The sequence below is a fragment of the Labrus bergylta genome, chromosome 14 (genome assembly GCF_963930695.1).
Source record: "Labrus bergylta chromosome 14, fLabBer1.1, whole genome shotgun sequence".
NCBI lineage: Eukaryota > Metazoa > Chordata > Actinopteri > Labriformes > Labridae > Labrus > Labrus bergylta.
This window is the reverse complement of record NC_089208.1, coordinates 7,244,806-7,268,088: the sequence shown is the minus strand read 5'-3', so window position 1 is coordinate 7,268,088 and position 23,283 is coordinate 7,244,806. Positions and strand designations below refer to the sequence as shown.

General features: G+C 44.0%; 2 protein-coding genes across 5 annotated transcripts; both read right to left on the bottom strand.

Moving 5' to 3' along the window:
• Nucleotides 1–2,964: 2,964 nt before the first annotated feature.
• On the bottom strand, nucleotides 2,965–9,999 carry pwwp2a (PWWP domain containing 2A). The gene is made up of 2 exons (XM_020655302.3): nucleotides 9,170–9,999; nucleotides 2,965–5,925 (listed from the first exon to the last, which is right to left on the bottom strand). Exons 1-2 carry the CDS (start codon nucleotides 9,976–9,978, stop codon nucleotides 4,125–4,127), a joined length of 2,610 nt encoding a protein of 869 aa, XP_020510958.1. The 5' UTR covers nucleotides 9,979–9,999; the 3' UTR covers nucleotides 2,965–4,124.
• Nucleotides 10,000–10,563: 564 nt separating this feature from the next.
• Nucleotides 10,564–21,679, bottom strand: oatx (organic anion transporter X). Of its 4 annotated transcripts, XM_065963034.1 has the most exons (17): nucleotides 21,287–21,678; nucleotides 21,097–21,182; nucleotides 20,813–20,993; nucleotides 19,638–19,802; nucleotides 19,296–19,369; nucleotides 19,077–19,206; nucleotides 16,765–16,868; nucleotides 16,430–16,584; nucleotides 14,519–14,687; nucleotides 14,292–14,415; nucleotides 14,085–14,200; nucleotides 13,858–13,912; nucleotides 13,349–13,508; nucleotides 13,150–13,258; nucleotides 11,531–11,609; nucleotides 11,268–11,395; nucleotides 10,564–11,002 (listed from the first exon to the last, which is right to left on the bottom strand). In XM_065963034.1, the coding sequence occupies exons 3-17, from the start codon at nucleotides 20,837–20,839 to the stop codon at nucleotides 10,855–10,857; spliced, it is 1,743 nt and encodes a 580-aa protein (XP_065819106.1). In that variant the 5' UTR covers nucleotides 20,840–20,993; nucleotides 21,097–21,182; nucleotides 21,287–21,678; the 3' UTR covers nucleotides 10,564–10,854. The 4 variants fall into 4 exon arrangements, with proteins under 4 accessions (XP_065819106.1, XP_065819107.1, XP_065819104.1 ...); XM_065963035.1 differs by lacking the exon at nucleotides 21,097–21,182 and having other exon boundaries at nucleotides 20,813–20,868; nucleotides 21,287–21,679; XM_065963032.1 differs by lacking the exon at nucleotides 21,097–21,182.
• Between the last annotated feature and the right edge of the window lie 1,604 nt (nucleotides 21,680–23,283).

Genomic DNA, 23,283 nt, shown 5'->3' with positions numbered 1-23,283 from the left:
GTGAAAGTCCACAGAGATTAACCGCAGATTATTAACACACACACACACACACACACACACACACACACACACACACACACACACACACACACACACACACACACACACACGTACACGTACACGAACTCACACGCACACAGCAACATGTGACAGAAACTTCTCACCTGTTCAGTTGACTCACTCAAACAGCAGTTTGAGGTCAGGTTGACCCTGGTTATTGATTATTACCTGTTGATTGTACTCATTCAGCGGTTTTAAGATGTTTTTCAGGTAAGCACCTGCTCACCTGTTTGATAGAGATAACGGTCCTGTCCACAGGTATGCTCAGGTCACCACTCCCTGTTAAGGCTGTTTGTGACTCTGGTGAGTGCAGATGTCAGGTGATCTCCACATGCGTCACCATGGTGTTTTTTTTTTTTTTTCATCACTTTGATGTTTGATGTTTTAAGTTTGTCTCATTTAAAACTTCAGCATACGTCTCTGCTCAGTGATCAATGTTAAACACAAACAGGACACGTGTTTCACTCATGCAGCCTTTTAATTTCATTTAAACACAGGTAACAACTTCAATTCATGTTTTCTGTTTCTTGTCACACTTTTTCATCATTTTGATGGAGGACGGAGTGACCTTAAAGATTCTTCAGAGAACCAGTTGAGACCATTTGAAACCAGGATAGACCAGTTTAAACAAGTTTATAAACCAGTTCAGACCAGTTTAAAATCAGTTCATAAATCAGTTCAGGGGTGTCATTTATAAAAGAGTGCATAGAATCCATTCTAAAAGTGTGGTGCGCCAAAAACCCGGAAATGGTGTGCGCACAAAATAATTCAGATTTATAAAACCATAAAACTGTTCGTACGCACACCTGCAGGAAATGTTCCCTTTGTTTATCATGATCCACCTGGAAATGTGCACACGTAGATTAGCCCCATGTTCCGCCCTCTACACACCCTCTACATGCCCTGTTGATCAGGTGTGTTAGATCAGGTGTGTTGATCAGGTGTGATGGATCAGGGGCCCGTTTCTGAAAGAAGGTTTTGTGCAAACTCTGAGTCCGTTAACCCTGAAATGAGGGAAACTATGGGTATCCATTTCAGAGGGGGAAGTCACTCAAACCCGAGGAAGAGGGGTAACTCCAGCCCGTTCCAGAGGGAGAGGTAACTTGACCTCTGAATCTCTTACACCACTTTTCTCTCCTTTTGAAATCTGCTGATCTGGAACCGAAAACTCAGAGTTTCCCATCTGAGAGTAAATCAACTCAGAGCTCAGGGTTAGACTGAGGGTTTGTTGAACCTTCTTTCAGAAACGGGCCCCAGGTGTGTTGGATCAGGTGGGAGATTATTTTATCTGCAGGTTTTTACAAACTGAACTTATTTTTTTTCTCATACATTTTTAAATCTGAAAATAAATTTAATTTCAAACCAGTGGAATAAAAACCATGAGCCTCGTTTTCATGTTTAATTTGTATTTTATATATCAACAGCTGGAGAGGGATAAAAAGTACCTGGAAAGGTAAGAGCTGCCAGTTCTGTTTCTATACCTGAAATAATAACCAATAAACTTATTGAAGCCCCTCCCCAACGACATACAGGAGCTACAGGCTAGTTAGCATTGTGTTTGAATGTTCTCACAATAAGAGCTAATGCTAACACTAACACACTCAAATAAGACCTTTACTAACTTCCTGTTAGTGAAGGAAACAGCCCTGTGGGCTGCTAGCTGGTTTTTGGGAGCTTTTATCACACTGTCAAAAGCTATGCTAACAGATTCCTTCCAATGCAATTTTTTACTAAGCTATGCTAACAGTTTCCCCAGTTTGTGTTTTATTGCTAAGCTATGCTAACAGTTTCTCCTGTTTATTTTTGTGCTCAGCTATGCTAACATGCCCTGACTCTATGTTGCAGGTGGACATCGGAGAGATAGTCGTGAGGTCACCAGGTGAAAAACACTGAAATGTAAATATGTGAGTTGATTGGTAAGTGATTAATGATCTGATTTCTGATTGGACGATAAATCAAGTGATGTCTGAGTCTGGTTTCCATTGACACTTTCATTGATTAAAACTGATGGATTTGTTTCCTGTTTTGTTTTTTTTAAATATAAACTTTATTTAAATAAATATCCGTCCATGTGATTGATCGTCAGTTGATCTGACTCCGCCCACTGCACCTCAGCCAATCAGAGCTTCATTCTGAGTGTCAGCAGCTCTTCAGAGTTGTGCTAGAGAGAGAGAGAGAGAGAGAGAGAGAGAATGTCATTGATGATGTCATCAGTAGAAATCAAAGATCACTTCCTGTCTACTAAATTAACTGTGATAACAAAGTTCATGTTCAGCTGTTTGTGATGACATAACAAGGTCAGTGATGTCACATCACGATGACCTGTCTGTGATTAGATCCTTTGATGACGTCCTCAGAAACACAATTTAATTATTCATATTACTTAATGCTGCATAGATTCAATGTGCTTCAGTTCCTTTCACTTGATAATCTACTTACACAGTACCTAATGTATATCCCAGTATTTAGTCAGTACCTAACATGTAACCCAGTATAGGTTACATAAATATATATATACGGTATATATAAATATAAACCGTATACAACTCAGTATTTAAACAGTGCCTAATGTATATCTCAGTATTTAGTCAGTAGCTGCTGGTTTTTTCCCACTCTCGTTATCAGAGATGTGTCTACCTAAAATCAGCAACATGTTGTGTGAAGTTGAAATCGTATTCTTTTTGAATAATTTCACTTCTCTTTTGAGTCTTTAATGGTTTAAAAGTTTCTGACTGAAGAGAAAAAGTAAACGTTGTTGCTGGTATTTTGGATAGAAACAGCTCAAGGACCCATTTACCAAACATCTGTTTGCAGGTAAGAAGATCTGACAGCCATTTTTCCACTGTGAATCTGACAGAACCCACCACAGAAGAAGAAAGAGTTCAAATGACGACGATTCAGAGAGAAGTTTGACAGTTTTTTAATAGATTTAAAACATGAGAAAAAGAACATGTACACAGGTTTCTGTTATTTTGTCCCAACAATTTTAGTTCAGGATCTCTGATCTGCAAACAGACGGTAAAAAGAGTCTGACAGCTGAAACTACAAACAGCAGAGAGGGAAAATCCACCTTCATCATCATGAGAGCAGAGCAGCTGTCTAACAGTCAGTGTGTCCTACCTGTCCTACCTGTCAGCATCTTGTGGACAAACTGAGGCACAGAGTCTCAAACAGAGTGAGACATCACTACATTGTCTAAATAAAACATCTCTAAGCTTCAGATTTGTGTTTTTGTTTAATCGATTGATATAACTGATCAGCGTCTGAGGATCAAAACATGGCTCACATCTGGACCCTGTGTGGGACCCCGGCCTCAGTTTGAACAACACTTTGTTTTCACAGTTTAGAAAAAAGTTAATTCCTCATCAGAACCAGAGGAACAACAGGAAGTGACACATCAGCGAGGCACTATGTTCCACAGTGCCGCCATGCACAAAACACACAAACAAACAAACACGGACGACGATCGAACCAGAACAACGGGTTTTCTTGGTTTGATTCCGGAGTGAGAAATATCATAAAAAAAGAACTGAAAGCCTAGCTTAGCATGTTAGCTGAGCTTAGCAATGATAATAAGACTAACATTGCTTAGCTAAGCTAATCAGAGGATAACATAACTGATGCTGTAGATGTGTGACATGATCATGATCAGTGAGCACTGTCAGCCAATCAACTGTCAGGCTGAAAGAATGAATCTGAAGTTACCCAGAATGCACTTGGGTAGCAACATACAGTCAGTTGACATCAATATGACATAATCAGAGTCAGTAAACTGATGGAAATGTTATGTCGTGAAAGTGATGGAGAGTGGAACCTTCGCTGCTGGCTGACACCTGTCTAAAACTAAGCCCCGCCCACTGCCCCACTGAACACTGACAGGTTAATCAGAAGCTCCGCCCCTCAAAACAGGAAACAGAATAAGAAACAGAAAACATTGTCAGTCTGTCTGTGTCTGACCCACAGACAGTTGTCAGTCTAGATGTGTGTGAGGGTGCTTGTCTGGGGGGCGGGGCGTATCTGGAGCGGTGGGGAGGGGGAGGGACGCTTCAACAAGACAGCTCATGCTACGTCTCAAACTGTGTGAGCAGCGCTCTGACTTCAGGTGTCAGCTGTTTGGCGGCACTGGCGGCTTCAGCTATGGCCCTGCGGTACGGCCCTTTCCTCTTCCTGTCAAAGCGTGACTGAAAGCTCTCGAGGAAGGGCGACAGCTGACCGAGTGGCAGGAAGGAAGTAGTTGGGGAGCCGAACCAGGAGACGCGGGCCTCCTGCCGCACAGCCAGCCCCGTATCACCACGCCGTGCAACCGTGATGCCGAGGATGCGTGCCGGCCACCAGGGGAAGCCGTAGATCTTTGCCCACACAATGTCGCCGACGCACACGGTGCGACCGTCAGGGAGTGAACATTTGGAAACGAGCTTCGAGAAGACGGAGGAGGACGAAGAAGACGAGGATGAGGAGGACGAGGTGGAGGACTTCCGACGCCTCTTAAATTCAGCGCCCTCCTCATCCTCCTCCTCTGCGCCCGCTTGCATCTCTTCACACTCGGCTCTGAGGGGAGGGGGTGTGTGGGAGGAAGACGAGGGGCACCGAGGTCCTAAGGAGGAGGAGGAGGAGGAGGAGGGCGGGTCTCCAGGAGGGGGAAGGTCAAAGGTCTCTGTGGAGCTGCACTCTGAGTGGGAGGAGTCCAGGGAGGAAGAGGAAGAGGAGGCAGGGGGAGGATCCTCTACCTGTACTTTATCTCCTCCCCCTATCTGCTCTGCCTCCCTCTCCTCAGGGGGGCCGAGCTCCTGAGTCACCATGGCAGTGCACGCTAGAGGAGGACATATTACTGCAGGAGGGATCGGGGCTGTGGAAAGTGGGGTGGGGTCGGAGCTAAGACCAGGTTTGGGAGGCGATGCCCGAGCACTCTGTTTGGGAGGGGAGGAGGAGGGTGCTTGGCCTTCGTCGGTACGGTACCTTTGTGGTTTGATGCGCATTCTAGGCGGGAGTGGTGAGCCCGAGCTGACGGGTGCGGAGCTGAGGTGCTGCAGGCGGCGGGTGAAGTGGACCTTCTGGTTGTGGTCCTGCAGGGCAGCAGCTCGGGTCACTGCCTTAATCCTGTCCTGGTCGTGGTTGTGGGTCTGGTTCATGTTCTGGTTGTGGTCTTTGGGCCTGCGGGGGGGCGGGGTCAGGCGTGGGGGAGTGACCAGCTTGTTGAGGACTGCGCGTGTTTTGGAGCGGTCGACAGCAGAACGTTTGTCCAGAACCTTCTTTGAGTTCAGACACATTCTGCTGGAGGCTGCTGAGTCCACACCCCTTAGAACGCGGCGAGCTGAAGTTGATGATGATGTCACACGTAATGCTGATGAAGGCCGGCGGTCAGCAGCAGGACGTGACGCCCTGTCGTCAGTCTTCAGTCGTTTGACCTCAGAGGAGATAGGCCCCTCTGCCGGTCGCCGCCGTCGGGACGCCTCCTCTCCCCTCAAGTCAACCGCACTGCGCCGCGCCTCCCTGTGTCCCCCTGATGCCACCACACCTTTGCACTTGTCACAGAGCACCTGACGGGGGCGGAGCTTGATGGCGTTCATGATGGACGTGGGCTCCTCGCAGCGATAGCGCCGCTTCAGTCTCTTAATCTTGCGCGGCAGGGGCTGAGGTAAGGCCTGGTTGTATGTGTCCCTGATGAACAGAGGTGGGGGATATGGCGCCCCCTCCTGGAACAGCGGTGGCGGTTTGGAGGTCCAGGGGTGATGGGGGGTAGTGACCTCTTCCTGTTTGACAGAATGGTTGTCAATGGCAACCGGTGGTGACGGCACTGAGAGCTGAGGTCCACTCCGGTCATCTCGTCTGGGAAACGTGGTGATGGGGATACCATACGGTCCGAACCTGCACACACACACACACACACACACACACACACATTTTAATACACAGTGAAATCATCACTGATGAGCTCTCAAATTAATTGTTCTCTACTTTAAATCAACAGCTACACAGGAAGCTGCTGTGTGCTGACACCATGGAGGAATCCTGCTATAGCAGAACTTACAGTTTCAGAGCAGAGAAGAACTAATATCAACAGAGGAACTTAACAGAGAAGCTAACAGAGGAGCAAAAAGAGGACACTAACAGAGAAGCTAACAGAGGACGCTAACAGAGGACACTAACAGAGAAGCTAACAGAGGAGCTAAAAGAGGACGCTAACAGAGAAGCTAACAGAGGAACCTAACAGAGAAACCTAACAGAGAAGCTAACAGAGGAGCTAAAAGAGGACGCTAACAGAGGACACTAACAGAGGACACTAAAAGAGGACGCTAACAGAGGACACTAACAGAGGACACTAACAGAGAAGCTAACACAGGACGCTAACAGAGGACACTAACAGAGGACACTAACAGAGGACACTAACAGAGGACACTAACAGAGGACACTAACAGAGAAGCTAACACAGGACGCTAACAGAGGACACTAACAGAGGACGCTAACAGAGAAGCTAACAGAGGACCCTAACAGAGGACACTAACAGAGAAGCTAACAGAGGACGCTAACAGAGGACACTAACAGAGAAGCTAACAGAGGACGCTAACAGAGGACGCTAACACATGACGCTAACAGAGGAAGCTTACAGAGAAGCTAACAGGTTAAAGGCGTCCTACACTCAAAAACAAACATATTTTCTTCTCTGCTTCCTGTCCTGTCGATGAAGCCATACAGGCTGTTGGATTATTGTCAAAGTTTCTTTGAGTGTAAATTGATTTTTTTTTTTATGAAATTGAGGAATTATAAATGAAGAGACACTTCAGCCTATCATGACCAAACTCTGAACATGGGATTAATTAATCGGAAAGACCAGCAGAGACCGGACCCCAGAGACACAGGTCCTTAAAGTGAAAAGAGTCTAAGTCCAAGAAGGCGTGTCATACTGTGGAAAATGTTACGACTGTGGAAAAGAGACCTGACATTAATCAGATATGAAAACTAATTCACAGCTCTAATAATTCAGCTGATCGTCTAAAAGTAAAACAACAGCTGGACAAAGGAGAACGTCAGATGTGATCGGCTTCAAGGTTCATTGAACACTTTGACACAAAATAACCCAGAACCACTACAGATCTTTACAATATGTTTGGTTACACACATCTTAGCTTGTGATGTCACATATTTTGATTTTGATACACTTTATTAATCCCAGAGGGGAAATTCGGGTTTACACTCTGTTATTTATAGGGACATGCTTCTTAACACAGAGGCCCGAATCCCACATATGCACCAACAGGACCTGTGGACAGTGGAGAGGTGTCACAGTGATGTCAGAGTGGGCTGCTACAAGCTGCTATGCAGAGAGAGTACCAGAGCGGTTGGGTGTTTGGTGTAGCGCTGGGCAACAAATCGATTTTTTGGATTAATTCAAATTTATGGTTTTGGACGATTTAAAAAAAAAAAGAAAATTGACTTTTTACTTTAACATGGATAATTACGGTAAACAACAAGCCTCTCTGGGCTCCCGTAGTCCATAGTAACGCCCCCTCCCCTGGACAGTTGTCTCTCAAACTACTGAGTGAAAATGTCAACATGGCAGCAAGCGCTAATAACAGTGAGAAGTTCGTTTCCAAAAAAGACCAATGCAAAAAGTAATTCGGTTTTGCAGCGTCCGGCCTCGAGCAAACCGCTGTCCGATGTAAAGTCTGTCTAAAGTCTGTCATAGCCTAAAGCAGCAGCACAAACAGAGACATGCAGCCGAGTGGGAGAAGTGTGTGGCCCATCGAGCACAACACCGCGACAGTCGTAAAACTTTGTGATTCTTTGTTAGGTTGTGATGTCACATATGAGTAACACGTGACGTTCTGCGATATGGTCGGAGAAAGTGTTTAATAGTAGAGTTTGCTCTGGCTGCTGTTTGCTGATGTTAGCATCTTAGCTCAGGTTTGGCTCTGCCGTCTGTCGTTGTGTTTAATCACTTCTCTGTGAAGCGTACAGACGGAAGGACTTCTGGAAAAGGACTGTACGTCACTGCAGCGACTTCAAACGTTGTTGTTTTCTCCCCGTGAGCTAACGTATGCTAACTGATGAGCTAACGTTACTCTTGGGAGAGGTTCAACATTTACGCATGTGCATGGCGAGCATGGCGTGTGATGTTACCAGAGCAGAGAAGATTAGCCTTCTCACATCCAAAACGGGGACGGAGAAATGTTTAAGTTTTGTGGAAGAAGGTCAACGAGCTGATGGCATCATGGAGAACAGCTGGAGTGGACCACAGATGTTTTAAGGAGTAGCAGGATAGACGGCTGATTATCTAGATACGTATGGACCGAGTGTGAAAACACACCCATGAACAGGAAACATTTTTTCTGCAGGTAATCAATTCTCGCTCCTTAAAGAGATACTTCACCTGTTGAAACATGCATCTGTATTGACATTGAGTCATACATGTAGTAGAAATGTAAAATACATTTTGAAGTTGGTGCCTTCTTGACCGAGGAAAGGCAGAAAGTGTATTTTTGGCTCGTGTGGATGAAAGACAACAACTCCCAGAATGCACAGCACCACAGGCCACTCACACTGAAGCTAGGGTGCTATATTTACATCCATAGGATGTCCATAGGCAAACAGTGAGAGCAACGACACCACCAGTCAGCCCCAGCTCGCTGCAGCAGCCGAGGCACGACCTTCAAAATCCCTTTCATCCAAATCAGTTTGAAGTTGAAACATATTTTTTTCCCCATTATCAGATTTCTCCATAGAGCCTGTTAGCGTAGCTTCCAAGCAATAAGGCGGACATTAAGTTTAATTTCTGGGCGTGAGGTCCCACCCCACTGATCTGTGATTGGTCTGTAGCTTCAGTGGTCGAAAATATGAGGAACTAGTGATGTAGTTTTACCCCGCTAAGCACAGCAGCCGCCGATGATGCAAAATGACGATTTTTGCGTCATCAGAAGCTCCTTTTCAGACTTAAAAATATAAAGATTTCCCGCCTCAGGGGAAAATGAGGGAGGGATGCACGACCTTTCAAAAATACTACCAGGTTTCTAATGATACCTGGTTCATAGTATGTGTGTGTGTGTGTGTGTGTGTGTGTGTGTGTGTGTGTGTGTGTGTGTGTGTGTGTGTGTGTGTGTGTTTTTTTTTTTACCTTTTACAAACGTCCATCAGAACACCTGAGAACACCTTCTCTCCCAACCGGAAGGACACCACCAGGGCGTCATCGATGACGTGATCCAGACAGACCCGGACCTCGGACCCGGGGCTCAGGTCTTTAACGGAGGGTCCGGGTCCGGGTTCTGGTCCGGGCTCGGTGGAGTCGGGCGGCCCGCAAACCGGAAGCTGCTCTGACTCGCGCGCCTGGTCTGGACTATCCGGGACCAACAGCAGGCCGTCCTCCGCAGTCCCTTGCATGAAATCCGGTTGTACCCTGTAGCCCCGTTCCCGGCCCGGTTCAGTCCGGTTCGTCTCCCGGTTGGTGGTCCCGTTAGTGGTCCCGTTAGTGGTCGGCTCCGCTGGTTCGTCCAGGGACAGTCCGGCCTCGGTTTGAGGCGGCGGGGCCGGGAGAGAGTGCAGGAACACGGCGGGAGGCTGTGGATCAGCCCGCAAGCTCCGGGACACATTACCACCACCCTCCGATTCTCCCAGGAGTCCCGGAGAGAACAGGTCTGTACCGTCCCGATCCCCCGGCAGGTTCTGGACTAGATCCCCGGGATCAGCGAGCTCTTTTCCCGCCGCGGGCCGAGGCTCTGGCCCGACATGGCGGCGCTCCTCCGCTCCATCCTCCACCCGGGACACGACCAGCTCGACGGCGGCGCCCGACTCCCCCGGCACGGGTGCCTCCAGCGGGGTTACTCTAAGTCCGGGTGACGCCGGGTCCTGGTCTAAGGGGCCCTCGTTGTCGGATTTTGTTGTCGGAGGAACCGAAGCAGCTCCTGGCTCTGCAGCCACGGCCGCCATTTTCTTCCGCTGTGCTGCCGAGCAGCCACTTGCCCCGCCTTCCCACAGCACAGCCAGCCGCGCAGGCGCCCTGTCATTGCCTGTAGCTTCTGTCACTCAAATGAAACGAAGAAGAGCGTGTCTCTGATTGGACAAAACTGACTAGGACTTTAGATCGCGAGGCCGCCGCCAGGGGGAGCTTATCTTTAGAGAAACAAAAACACCAGGAGTAAAAAAAAATATAAAATCAGTTAATAAATTAATATTTAATAATTTAATATGGCATCAATTAAACATTAAACACATCAACAATAACTTAAATATAACCTTTATTTATTCTATAATAACACTAACCCACAGCTTTCCAGTGGGCGGTGCTGCATGAGATTAATGTGCTTCATTCAGTGATTATAAAACTGATTTTAATCAGCTGTTCAATGAATAATAAAATAATAATTGTTACTTTAATAACACATAACTTCACATTTACTACAGTAAAGTGATAAATGTTCTTCATGTGTTTCACAGCGCTGCTCAGTTTGAACCCCGAGTTCACTTTTAGTGTTTAAACTTATTATTTTTGGTAAAACAGAAAACAAAACCAGCTGATTTTTATTTTTTATTACACGCATTGATCCGCCATCGACTCTGCTGTAGTTTCATGAGAATCCAGTCTGAATATTTATAATCAGATTTATAAATCATCACGTCTAAAGAGTTTTTATTTTTAATGTGACACATCAAGTCATGTTGGAAGAAAATTATATTTGATCAAAAACAGGAAATCTTTCACACCAAATGTTTCATTCATTGAATCTATTGGTTGATTTGATATTTTCATTAATGAATACAGTCTCCTGATTGGTCAGTTTCATTCATGCTGTCATGGTTCATTGGTCAGAGGGCGTTGAGTCCAGTCCCTTCAGCGTCCCTCAGCTCTTTCAAAGCCACGCCTTCGGTTGAGACAACGCTCCCCATATCACCAGGACAGCCCTCTTTTAAAGCCACGCCCTCATGTTGCTGGGGGGAGGAGCTTCCTCCAGACCTGCAAACAGAGGTTTTTAGTTATTGCTATTGAGCTAACTGCATTAGCATCTCTTTTCTTCATGGGATTTCAGTAGGGATTCGATTATTTAGATTTATAATATATCTATGGAATCAATGAAGCTAACCTTGCTAATGATTGTGAAGCTGCAAAGATGCTAATGTAGTTGATATGGCTAACACATATAATAATAATGAATGAATGCTGCTTAGGAAGCAATCACAGTTAATAAAAACTGGCACTGCTAATGGAGCTAACTGCTAACCATTTGTCCTCCACGTCCTCGATGGTGTCTGGCAGTGGGATGTTCAATGTCTCTGGCAGGAAGCAGGCAAAGCAACCAGCCAGCACTGCCGCCCCCCCGTACACCACGCTGGGAAGAGCAGGGAACACCTGGAAACAGTTAGCAAATATGAGCTAACAGGTTAGCACATGTGACCTAACTGGTTAGAACATGTGAGCTAACAGGCCAGCTGATGCTGTTTCACCATAAAAGTCTGAAATGTTTCATTTGGCTGCAGAATTCACCTCATCCAGGATGAGGACAGCGGGCGCCGCCATGCTGCCGATTCTCGCCATGGTGGACACAAAGCCCATTCCTGTTTGCCTGAGACAGCACACATCATGTGATCATTAAGTCAGTTTATGTTACTTTTGTATTACCATGGAGACGGCTCTTCATTAGATCAACTGCTAACCAATCATAATAAAACCAATTAAATTAAATGAGAGAACGCAGCAGGATATTCTCCGGAGAATTCAGCTCGAGCCAATAGGAGGGGGAGTGATGTTTATATACTGTGACTGCCACACGGTGCATTAAGTGTCTGCACGCCACCACTACGACTGTTGCTTTGGCCGCTACTTCCACATTGTTTTTTTACGTCCCGTCTTACCTCGGGAGACCCCCTGACCCCCCTCCCCTCTGACAGGGATAGTCTCCCGCTGTGAGGAGCACGTGTGAACACCTATGTTGGGGGAATCTCTGGAGCAGTCCTTCTTTAATTATCTAGATATTATTCGGAGTGCAGATGTGAAAACGGCTAGAGAGAAGCATTTCTCTCTCTGCATTGTTCTGGTACATTCATGTTGTGCCGGACACATCTGAAAAACGAGTTTCCGAGTTGTAAAATACACATGAACACCTGCTCAAATCGGAAACAACAACTCGGAAACCCAACACAAAGTCAAAATCTCCCTGCAGTGTTTGTTCCAGTGTCTCCTCTCGTGTCTGATCGTCTCTGAATGTGACCAATCAGAGAACAGCCTTTCTATCCCTGCAGCGTTTGTTCCAGTGTCTGATCGTCTCTGAAATAACTTCTGTTCACTGACGTTCATCCACAAACACAAACTCTAATGTTTGTACAATGTGACAAAGCATCATGATGAGGGGTGAACTAAAGCCTACAGCCTTTATCTACAGCTAGTGAACAATAACAACAGTGACATCTAGTGGTGATATCTGTAACTACAACATCAGGTCATTTAATGGTCCTCTGTGATTGAACGATTGAATGATCTGGGCTCATGGAAACTAAAGCAGGAGTCAAAATAAAGTCAGCAAGCGTTTATAAATTATGTCATCAGTCAGGGAGAACACACTGCTGTCACCATAACAATCTCTGCTCCTCCTTATCCTCCAACCTATCACACCTTTATAACACCATCACCATGACAACCGCTAAACCCCCTGCTCCTCCTCATCCTCCAACCTATCACACCGTTATAACACCATCACCATGACAACCGCTAAACCCTCTGCTCCTCCTCATCCTCCAACCTTACCACACATTTATAACACCATCACCATGACAACCAGACTCTACGGAGGACGTCACACCTACGAGAAGCTTGGTGTAACATTTAAGGTGTAACTTCTGCCTACGTTGGAAGGATCTTTGCTGGTGAAACACCTGAAATGTTTGAAGTAGACGATGACTACTCACACAGAGCCTTACGTGTACTCAATCCGTACAGGTATAATCCAGGGTTAGGCTCACTTTCAGGTAATCAGGTGGAGATTATGTAACCTATTTCAGGTGTTCTTTACAAATGATATTCAGAGTCTTGAGTCTTGAGTCCGATGAGAAGACGGGGTGACCGAAAAATACAACGTTCACCTGGATGATCTGAAGTAGCAGCCTCACCTGATCACTGTGGGGTAGAGCTCTCCGGTGTACAGGTAGACTGTGGTGAAGGAGGCTGAGGTGAAACCTTTACCGAGACACGCCAACGTGGTCCGGACAGTCTGCATGTCTGTGGGTGGAGGACATGTTAAGAGTGCATTGTCGTGGGTTTTTGTGTGTTTTTGTGTATTTTAGTGTTAAAACTGTTGGTGTTTGTTACCTGCAGGGACAAAGATGTTGGCGAAGATGATGAGGGCTGAGAGGAAGAGACAGGCCGCCTGAGAGACCCTTCTCCCCAGGTAACTGAGCATGCCCAGAGCCAAAAGTTTGGCAGGAAAATCAACGAATCCAAAGATGATCTGCATCAAGTAGATACTCACCTGGAACACCCAGCAGCCAATAGAAAGAGAGCATGTATTGGATCCAACAGAAAGAAATACATAACATGGCACAGGTAGATATGTGTACAGGTAGATAGATGTACAGGTTTTTGTTATCAGGTAGGATGGTAGAGAGGTAAGCAGGTAGCCAGCTACAACTTTAAACAGGTTTTCAGGTACATGGGTATTTCCATGGTTGGTGGAAATTTAAAAAAAAGGTGGACAGGTAAACATGGCTGTTTTAGTTTCCAAACGATCTGAATCTCAGGTATCTCAGGTGAGTTGGGGAAAGAGCCTAGTAAGTCACTGTTAGCACATATGTAGCATTGATGCAAACCAGGTGACTCACCCCAAACTTCTGCAGGTCCATTGCCAAACCGTAGTAAGCAAAACTGGTGGAGAACCTGAGAATACAGGTGAGTGAATACAGGTGAGATAGGGCTAATTTAGGATACAGGTATAGGGGGGGATTGTATGTAGTTGAGTGTACACAGGTGGGACAAGGTTAATATAAGTAACAGTATACAGGTGATTGAATACAGGTTAAGAAAAGATGGAGCAGATGTGCTTTCTGACCAGACAGCGACCAGACAGATGGAGATCCGTCTCATCCCCCGGGTCCTCAGCAGGTCGTACGCCGTGTGTGACAAACGACTCGAATCCATCTCTTTCTTCATGTGGGAGTGCAGAACCTGCAGGTGAAATGTTACCTGTCTCAGCACCTGATTGGATAACTTTATTGATGTGACAGACAGACAGACAGACAGACAGACAGACAGTTACCTCCAATGTCAACTTTTCAACTATCTCAGGTTTCCCATTGATCCTGGCCACTCTGTGTAGACTCTTTAATGCATCCTCAGAACGACGCTTCAGAACCAACCAACGAGCTGACTCAGAGTACCACCTGGCAAATCAGAGCGGTCAGAACAAACACACTAATCAGGGAGCAGGACGGTCAAGAACAGACAAAACAATCAGAGAGCAGAAATTAAACACTTGATTCTCACCAGCTGTAGGCGAAGAACAGGAACTGGGGGGCGCAGACAACCACCTGCAGCTTCCTCCAGTCTCTCAGCCAATAGGCTAGCCCTGCCAGGATCATCTGACCAAACGTGAAGAAGAAGGATGTGAGCGTGCCCACTAGAGTCCTTTCTCTGGTGGGGATCCACTCCACCTCTGAAGACAGACAGGTTAACAGACGGACAAGTTAACAGACAGACAGCTATACAGTTATACACTCAGAGAGTTATACAGACAGACAGGTTCACAGATATACAGACAGACAGGTTCGCAGATGTACACTCAGAGAATTATACAGATAAACAGGTTCACAGATATACAGACAGACAGGTTCACAGACAGACAGACAGGTCCACAGATATACACTCAGAGAGTTATACAGACAGGCAGGTTCACAGATATACAGACAGACAGGTTCACAGACAGACAGACAGGTCCACAGATATACAGACAGAGGGCCTGATTAACTAAAGGTTTGCGTGTCTTAAAACGTATGCAAACTTGATACCACCCGCAAAAAGTTTGCTATCTGATCTACTAACGGTGCACAGTGAGGATAGCGTCTTCATATGAACAAAACAACACGCATTGTCCATTTAGTACGTTTGTCTTAATGAATATTCAATATGGGCTGTTTCTGCCCAAGAGTGCAAAATACTGGGAGGAGAAAATGCAAAGAAGTTAAGTTAGTACATGCATTGCGATTTACCAAGCCTGACAAAAACTGAGGTGATTATGACGGTGTCTGAATTTAACACCTTTGAAAGGGAGGTGCTAATCGACCAGTGTTACGCACAACAGGCTGCTGTTTTTGTCGTTAGGAGACATAGGCACAACAAAAGAAGGAATAAAGATTGCGTTTTTCCCCACAAGTGGTAACATGTTTCAAATGACAGAAAAATAAATGGCATGCATTTATTTTTTATTTCGATTCAAGGTTAAGGAAGAGAAACACCATGATTAAACTATAGGCTATTGCTTCCTATTTATATCCAAACAGAACTGAACATTCACAGCATCTGCATTCTAAAGGATTTCAACACTGTCATTTATGTCGTCCTATTTCCCTCTTCTCGCCAACATTATATTTTAAACTGGGGATTTCCTGTTTCTTCGATACCTCTTTCCAGAGCGTTTATGTCCGATCAGACACAGCGCTGTCAGCTGCTGGTGCTCAACAATGTGCAGAGTGTAGTGCCTGAGCGCTAGTGCCACAGAGGACACAGCGTGCTCCTCCTGCATAATGTATGACAATTCATTCAAAAGATGGAGGGAAGAAAAGAGAGGCCCTGTTTAATGCCGAGGTTTTCTTATAAGACAAATTTTCTTTTTGTAATATTCAGATTTATCTGCTATGACTCCAAAATATTGTACGTTTATTTACCTCTTCCACTAATATCTATTTTGAGCTTTCAGTCCAAACTCTCCGTGACGTAAACCAGTAGAACATGCAAAAACCTAACTTAAATACTACCGCCTCCACAAAGTTTGCACCTGTTGTCATTCATGCAAATTTTCTTAGTAGATCACCTGCAAATCGCACACCAACCAAACGTGCAATTTTTTGGAGTGAAAACGCTATTTAGTACTCTTTACTCGGGATCTTAATAAATCAGGCCCAGAGAGTTACGGGTTCACAGACAGACAGGTTTACAGATATACAGACAGAGTTATACAGATAGACAGGTTCACAGACAGACAGACAGACAGACAAGTTAACAGACAGACAGGTTCACAGACAGACAGGTTCAAAGACAGACAGACACGTTAACAGACAGACAGGTTCACAGATATACAGACAGACAAGTTAACAGACATACAGGTTCACAGACAGACAAGTTAACAGACACACAGGTTCACAGATATACAGGTACACAGAGAAACAGGTAGATAGGTACTCAGTGAGACTCCATTCAGGATGACTCCAGACACCGCCATTCCGCTCAGAAATCTAAAAACACAGTAGGTGGAGTATGAAGGAGAGAGGGCAGAGCTACAACCAAGCACGCCCAGCTGCAGGTAAGACCAAATCAGGACCGACCGCCTCCCAAACCTGTTGAAGAGAGAATGAAGGATTCTGATTGGTTTGTTTTTGGATCGAAACTTACACCAGGTCCACAGGATTATTACAATAAGAGGATAAAACTGAAACATGTTCATGAAGAGTAAAAACATAGACCCTCATCAAGATGACTAGAAATGTAATCCAACAGTTTGAACAGGTGAGTCTCACCTGTCTGACAAGCCCCCGTAGATAATGGCTCCTGCTAAAACTCCGCCCATGTAGATGGTCTGAATCATCTGTTTTAGAGGACGCAGAGAGCACACCAGCTCCCACTAAAAGCACAAAGGTCCAGAGAGGCAAAAAAGGAAGCACAAAAGGATTACGACAACAACCTCAAGTTTAGTACAGCCAAGTCAAGGATTACTACAACCAAGTCAAGGATAACTACGACCAAGTCAAGGATTACTACGACCAAGTCAAGGATTACTACGACCAAGTCAAGGATAACTACGACCAAGTCAAGGATTACTACGACCAAGTCAAGGATAACTACGACCAAGTCAAGGATTACTACGACCAAGTCAAGGATAACTACGACCAAGTCAAGGATAACTACGACCAAGTCAAGGATTACTACGAACAAGTCAAGGATTACTACGACCAAGTCAAGAATAACTACGACCAAGTCAAGGATTACTACGACCAAGTCAAGGATTACTACGACCAAGTCAAGGATTACTACAACCAAGTCAAGAATAACTACGACCAAGTCAAGGATTACTACGACCAAGTCAAGGATAACTACGACCAAGTCAAGAATAACTACGACCAAGTCAAGAATAACTACGACCAAGTCAAGGATTACTACGACCAAGTCAAGGATTACTACGACCAAGTCAAGGATTACTACGACCAAGTCAAGAATAACTACGACCAAGTCAAGGATTACTACGACCAAGTCAAGGATAACTACAACCAAGTCAAGGATTACTACAACAAAGTCAAGGATAACTACAACCAAGTCAAGAATAACTACAACAAAGTCAAGGATAACTACAACCAAGTCAAGGATTACTACAACCAAGTCAAGGATTACTACGACCAAGTCAAGGATAACTACAACCAAGTCAAGGATTACTACAACCAAGTCAAGGATTACTACAACCAAGTCAAAGATAACTACAACCAAGTCAAGAATAACTACGACCAAGTCAAGGATTACTACGACCAAGTCAAGAATAACTACGACCAAGTCAAGGATTACTACGACCAAGTCAAGGATAACTACAACCAAGTCAAGGATTACTACAACAAAGTCAAGGATAACTACAACCAAGTCAAGAATAACTACAACAAAGTCAAGGATAACTACAACCAAGTCAAGGATAACTACAACCAAGTCAAGGATTACTACAACCAAGTCAAAGATAACTACAACCAAGTCAAGGATTACTACGACCAAGTCAAGAATAACTACGACCAAGTCAAGGATAACTACGACCAAGTCAAGGATTACTACGACCAAGTCAAGGATTACTACGACCAAGTCAAGGATTACTACGACCAAGTCAAGAATAACTACGACCAAGTCAAGGATTACTACGACCAAGTCAAGGATAACTACAACCAAGTCAAGGATTACTACAACAAAGTCAAGGATAACTACAACCAAGTCAAGAATAACTACAACAAAGTCAAGGATAACTACAACCAAGTCAAGGATAACTACAACCAAGTCAAGGATTACTACAACCAAGTCAAAGATAACTACAACCAAGTCAAGAATAACTACGACCAAGTCAAGGATTACTACGACAAAGTCAAGGATAACTACAACCAAGTCAAGGATTACTACAACACAGTCAAGGATAACTACAACCAAGTCAAGGATTACTACAACAAAGTCAAGGATTACTACGACCAAGTCAAGGATAACTACGACCAAGTCAAGGATTACTACGACCAAGTCAAGGATTACTACAACCAAGTCAAGGATAACTACGACCAAGTCAAGGATAACTACAACCAAGTTATAAATAATGCTATCGGCTTAATCTACTGGGGAACTGGCACCTTGAAGCACCTATCTGTCCCTCTCTGTGCATTCACATCATATTACTGCTCGTCACTATCTATAAATCTTAGTTACTAACCACATCTTTTCCTGGGAGCACTTGAGCTCTCAGGTCTTGTAGGTTCCTCTATATTGTTGGTGAGGACAGCCTGCTGCTATGGACTTACTAATTCATAAATCAGTATTATGTTTACGTCTAATTCCATTTTAACATCCATTTGTAAGACTTTCAGTAGGAGGGGTTCCAACAAGAGGTGTTCTTACTGATCAAAAACAGCAAAAAAGACACTCGACAATAAATAAAGTTTCAGGTGCACGACCACAACTAGACTAAAAAAGAGACAGACAAGTCAGCACACTAAATATCCTTCAAATTTCCTCTTTTTTTTAAAGAGCAGAGTACAAAATAACAACGGACGCGTGTCAGCACTAGGCCTTCATCAGCGTTCAAGGTTCTTACTGTTACCTCGGAGACAGTGGTGGCGAGAAACTCTGAGCGGTCGAATGTCCATCCATCCAAACATTCTTCCGTCTGTATCTGACTAATGTTAGCTGAGCTGTTTAAGGCTAACAGCTGCCACTGAGGCTCAACAAACCTATAGAACAACACAAGGAACAGCAAGTGACATTAGAGGGAACCAATTCAATGAAACACAAAGATAAAATAAAAGAGAACACAGTTTACCTCCTGCAGCGGTCCAGTCTACTTCCTGAAGAGTCCAGAGGAATGAATGCCCTCAGGAGCTGCTTCTCATCCACCTAAAACAACCAATCATATTTATCAAACCTATCATTTCCGTCCAACCATTCATGTATATCCAACCAAATCATGTTCAATAATTCCTGCTGTCAGCTATGGATCAGTTAACATGTTCAGTCTAAGTTATCACAGTTAACCTGACCCAGAAACCTGCTGGTGTGAGACAGTTTATAACAGACAGTCAGGTTACATAGTGTTGAGAGACAGGTATTGTGGTTGTTTAGAGAGGTTCAGACAGACAGACAGACAGACAGACAGACAGGTTACCTGTAGGTGTGACAGGTTGTAGAAGCTGTGATTGGCCGGCAGCCTGCAGTGGTGGGTGGGGATTCCTGAGACAAAGTTGTTCAGAAGGTTCTGACTGGCCATCAACAATCCAGGTATACTGATCAGAGTCACATGGAGCCACTGGTACCTGCCAAATCCACCCACCTCACCATGGCAACCAAAGGGGGCGGGGTTACAATCATGGCCTTGTTTACATTAAATTAACTACATAGATGTTAATCGGACAATTTAATCAGATTAGAGTTTAATCAGACTACAATTTAATTAGATTACAGTTTAATCAGATTACAATTTAATCAGATTACAGTTTAATCAGATTACAGTTTAATCAGATTACAATTTAATCAGATTACAATTTAATCAGATTAGAGTTTAATCAGATTACAATTTAATCAGATTACAGTTTAATCAGATTACAATTTAATCAGATTACAATTTAATCAGATTAGAGTTTAATCAGATTACAATTTAATCAGATTACAGTTTAATCAGATTACAGTTTAATCAGATTACAATTTAATCAGATTACAGTTTAATCAGATTACAATTTAATTAGATTACAATTTAATCAGATTACAGTTTAATCAGATTAGAGTTTAATCAGATTACAATTTAATCAGATTACAGTTTAATCAGATTAGAGTTTAATCAGATTACAGTTTAATCAGATTAGAGTTGAATCAGATTACAGTTGAATCAGATTACAGTTTAATCAGATTACAATTTAATCAGATTACAGTTTAATCAGATTACAATTTAATCAGATTACAATTTAATCAGATTACAATTTAATCAGATTACAGTTTAATCAGATTACAATTTAATTAGATTACAGTTTAATCAGATTACAATTTAATTAGATTACAATTTAATCAGATTACAGTTTAATCAGATTACAGTTTAATCAGATTACAGTTTAATTAGATTACAATTTAATCAGATTACAGTTTAATCAGATTACAGTTTAATCAGATTACAGTTTAATCAGATTACAGTTTAATTAGATTACAATTTAATTAGATTACAGTTTAATCAGATTACAGTTTAATCAGATTACAGTTTAATCAGATTAGAGTTGAATCAGATTACAGTTGAATCAGATTACAGTTGAATCAGATTACAGTTTAATCAGATTACAGTTTAATCAGACTCACCTCTTGGAGCAGCTCGGAGAAACCCATCTCTCTCTCTCTGTCTCGCTTTTTTTCTTCTTCAAATTTAAACAAAAAATATTTTTTAAGACGTTTGTTTCATGTTACCCAAAGTTAAATGACGACGACTGTAGAAACAGGTGAGTGTGTTTTCAGGTTGAGGTCCCGATCCAAATGAAAGAACCTGGAAATAAAACAAAGATATTGTTACATTTTAGGGTTCGTTTCACTTGCAAACTTTTCAAAACTTTTCAAAACTCTCAAAAACTTTCCAAAACTTTTCAAACCTTTCCAAGGTTTTCCAAACCTCCTTGACTTGTTGTGAGCCAGTGGTCCAGTAACAGTGTGAACTCTCAGTGTGTAACAGTGAACTCTTAAAAGGTGAAATATTTGAATGGAGTCTGGTGAAAGCTATTAAAAGATTAAACCCACGAAACTCAAACTAAGAGGATTTTCAGATCAATGAAACATACTCACAGCCTGCAACGCTGACGAGCGACTGGAGGTCAGAGGGACAGACGGGTGGACAGACGGGTGGAGAGACGGGTGGAGAGACGGGTGGAGAGACGGGTGGAGAGATGAGAGAGAGAAAAGAGTGGAGCTACAGTTACGAGAAGACTGAACAATAATGAGTGACAAAAAAAGTCAGTTCTGCCTGTCTGTCTGTCTGTCTGTCTGTCAGTCAGTCTCTCTCTCTGTCTGTCTGTCTGTCTGCCTGCCTGTCTGTCTGTCTGTCTGTCGGTCTGTCTGTCGGTCTCTCGGTCTCTCTGTCTGTCTGTCTGTCTGTCTTGCTCTCTTACACCATCCCTTCTTGTTAAGACACTTGTAACATTACTGATTGTTTTTGTTGGATTAACAATCATTTGTTTTTCAGTTAATGGTTGAGTGTTGTCTCTCTCTTCACACCCCCAGCTCCCTACCATCTCTCTCTCACTCCCCCCTATCTCTCTCTCTCCCCCCTATCTCGCTCCCCCCCTCTCTCTCTCTCCCTCCCTCCTCCCTCTCTCTCTCCCCCCTATCTCGCTCCCCCCCTCTCTCTCTCTCCCTCCCTCCTCCCTCTCTCTCTCCCTCCCTCTCTCTCTCCCTCTCTCTCTCTCTCTCTCTCTCTCCCTCCCTCCTCCCTCTCTCTCTCCCCCTATTGATGTGAACGATTGATTTTTAGGTTCATAAGCTTTATGTCCTCTGATTGGCTGAATGTGATTGGCCGATCAGCTGATGAGATAATTGATTGATTAGTAGAACACAAAGCAAATCAGGATTCTCTTTCTGAAATACTGAAAACAATTTTGTTTCTTGTAATGTTTAATTCATTTATTGATGAAAACCAGACTCTGGGCTTCCTGCCTGCATTTCTAAATAAAAGCTCTCAATTAAACAAAAGCTAAAAGCAGGAAGTGCAAAAACTAAAGCGTTTAAAATGTCCAGACCCCCTTCTGACGGTTCCAGACCTTTCGAGGCCCGGTCCTGCAGTTTGTTTTCGTGTTCCCACTCCTCGCCGAGTTTCTCTCTGCAGGAAGTCATCCCCCCGAGTTTCAGTCAACAGACGAGTCAGCGGGTTTCTGATCGACACGACAACAAACTCATCGTGGACATTATATGTGTGTGTTACTGTGTGAGTGTGTGTGTGTGAAGATGTGTGTCACTGTGTGTCACTGTGTGTGTGTTACTGTGTGTGTGTGTTACTGTGTGTGTGTTACTGTGTGTGTGTTACTGTGTGTCACTGTGTGTCACTGTGTGTGTGTCACTGTGTGTGTGTTACTGTGTGTGTGTCACTGTGTGTGTGTGTGTCACTGTGTGTGTGTTACTGTGTGTGTGTCACTGTGTGTGTGTTACTGTGTGTCACTGTGTGTCACTGTGTGTGTGTCACTGTGTGTGTGTCACTGTGTGTGTGTCACTGTGTGTGTGTGTGTCACTGTGTGTGTGTTACTGTGTGTGTGTAACTTTGTGTGTAACTGTGTGAGTGTGTGTAGATGTGTGTGTGTGTGTGTTTAGATGTGTGTGTGTGTGTAGATGTGTGTGTGTGTGTGTAGATGTGTGTGTGTAAATGTGTTACTGTGTGTGTGTTTGTGTGTGTGTGTGTGTAGATGTGTGTGTGTGTAAATGTGTTACTGTGTGTGTGTTTGTGTGTGTGTGTAGATGTGTGTGTGTGTAAATGTGTTACTGTGTGTGTGTTTGTGTGTGTGTGTAGATGTGTGTGTGTCTAAATGTGTTACTGTGTGTGTGTTTGTGTGTGTGTGTGTGTAGATGTGTGTGCTGAGTCATCCTGAGTGGCTCTTGAGGTTTAACTGAGTTCAAATCTTTAATGATTGTCAGCAGCAGCTTTTTGCATTGAGGCGCCATGACGTGCTGTGTCTCTTCTCTGATTGGCTGTCAGGCTATGACATCATAGCAGAGTGTTGATTTTTGGCCAGAAGTGGTTTAAAGTGAACTACTAGCTACACCCGTGAAAAGTCGTGTATTTGCATGGTTGTGTT

What these genes read in the sequence shown, in the direction of transcription:
- pwwp2a (XM_020655302.3), bottom strand. Translation starts at nt 9,978, where the DNA reads ATGGCGGCCGTGGCTGCAGAGCCAGGAGCTGCTTCGGTTCCTCCGACA. An exon ending in CTGATGGACGTTTGTAAAAG is followed by an intron (nt 5,926 to 9,169) that starts GTAAAAAAAAAA and finishes GTGTGTGTGCAG; the next exon opens with GTTCGGACCGTATGGTATCC.
- oatx (XM_065963035.1), bottom strand. Translation starts at nt 20,839, where the DNA reads ATGGGTTTCTCCGAGCTGCTCCAAGAG. An exon ending in CCTGAATGGAGTCTCACTGA is followed by an intron (nt 14,688 to 16,429) that starts GTACCTATCTAC and finishes GTCTGTCTTCAG; the next exon opens with AGGTGGAGTGGATCCCCACC. An exon ending in TTGAAAAGTTGACATTGGAG is followed by an intron (nt 14,201 to 14,291) that starts GTAACTGTCTGT and finishes TTTCACCTGCAG; the next exon opens with GTTCTGCACTCCCACATGAA.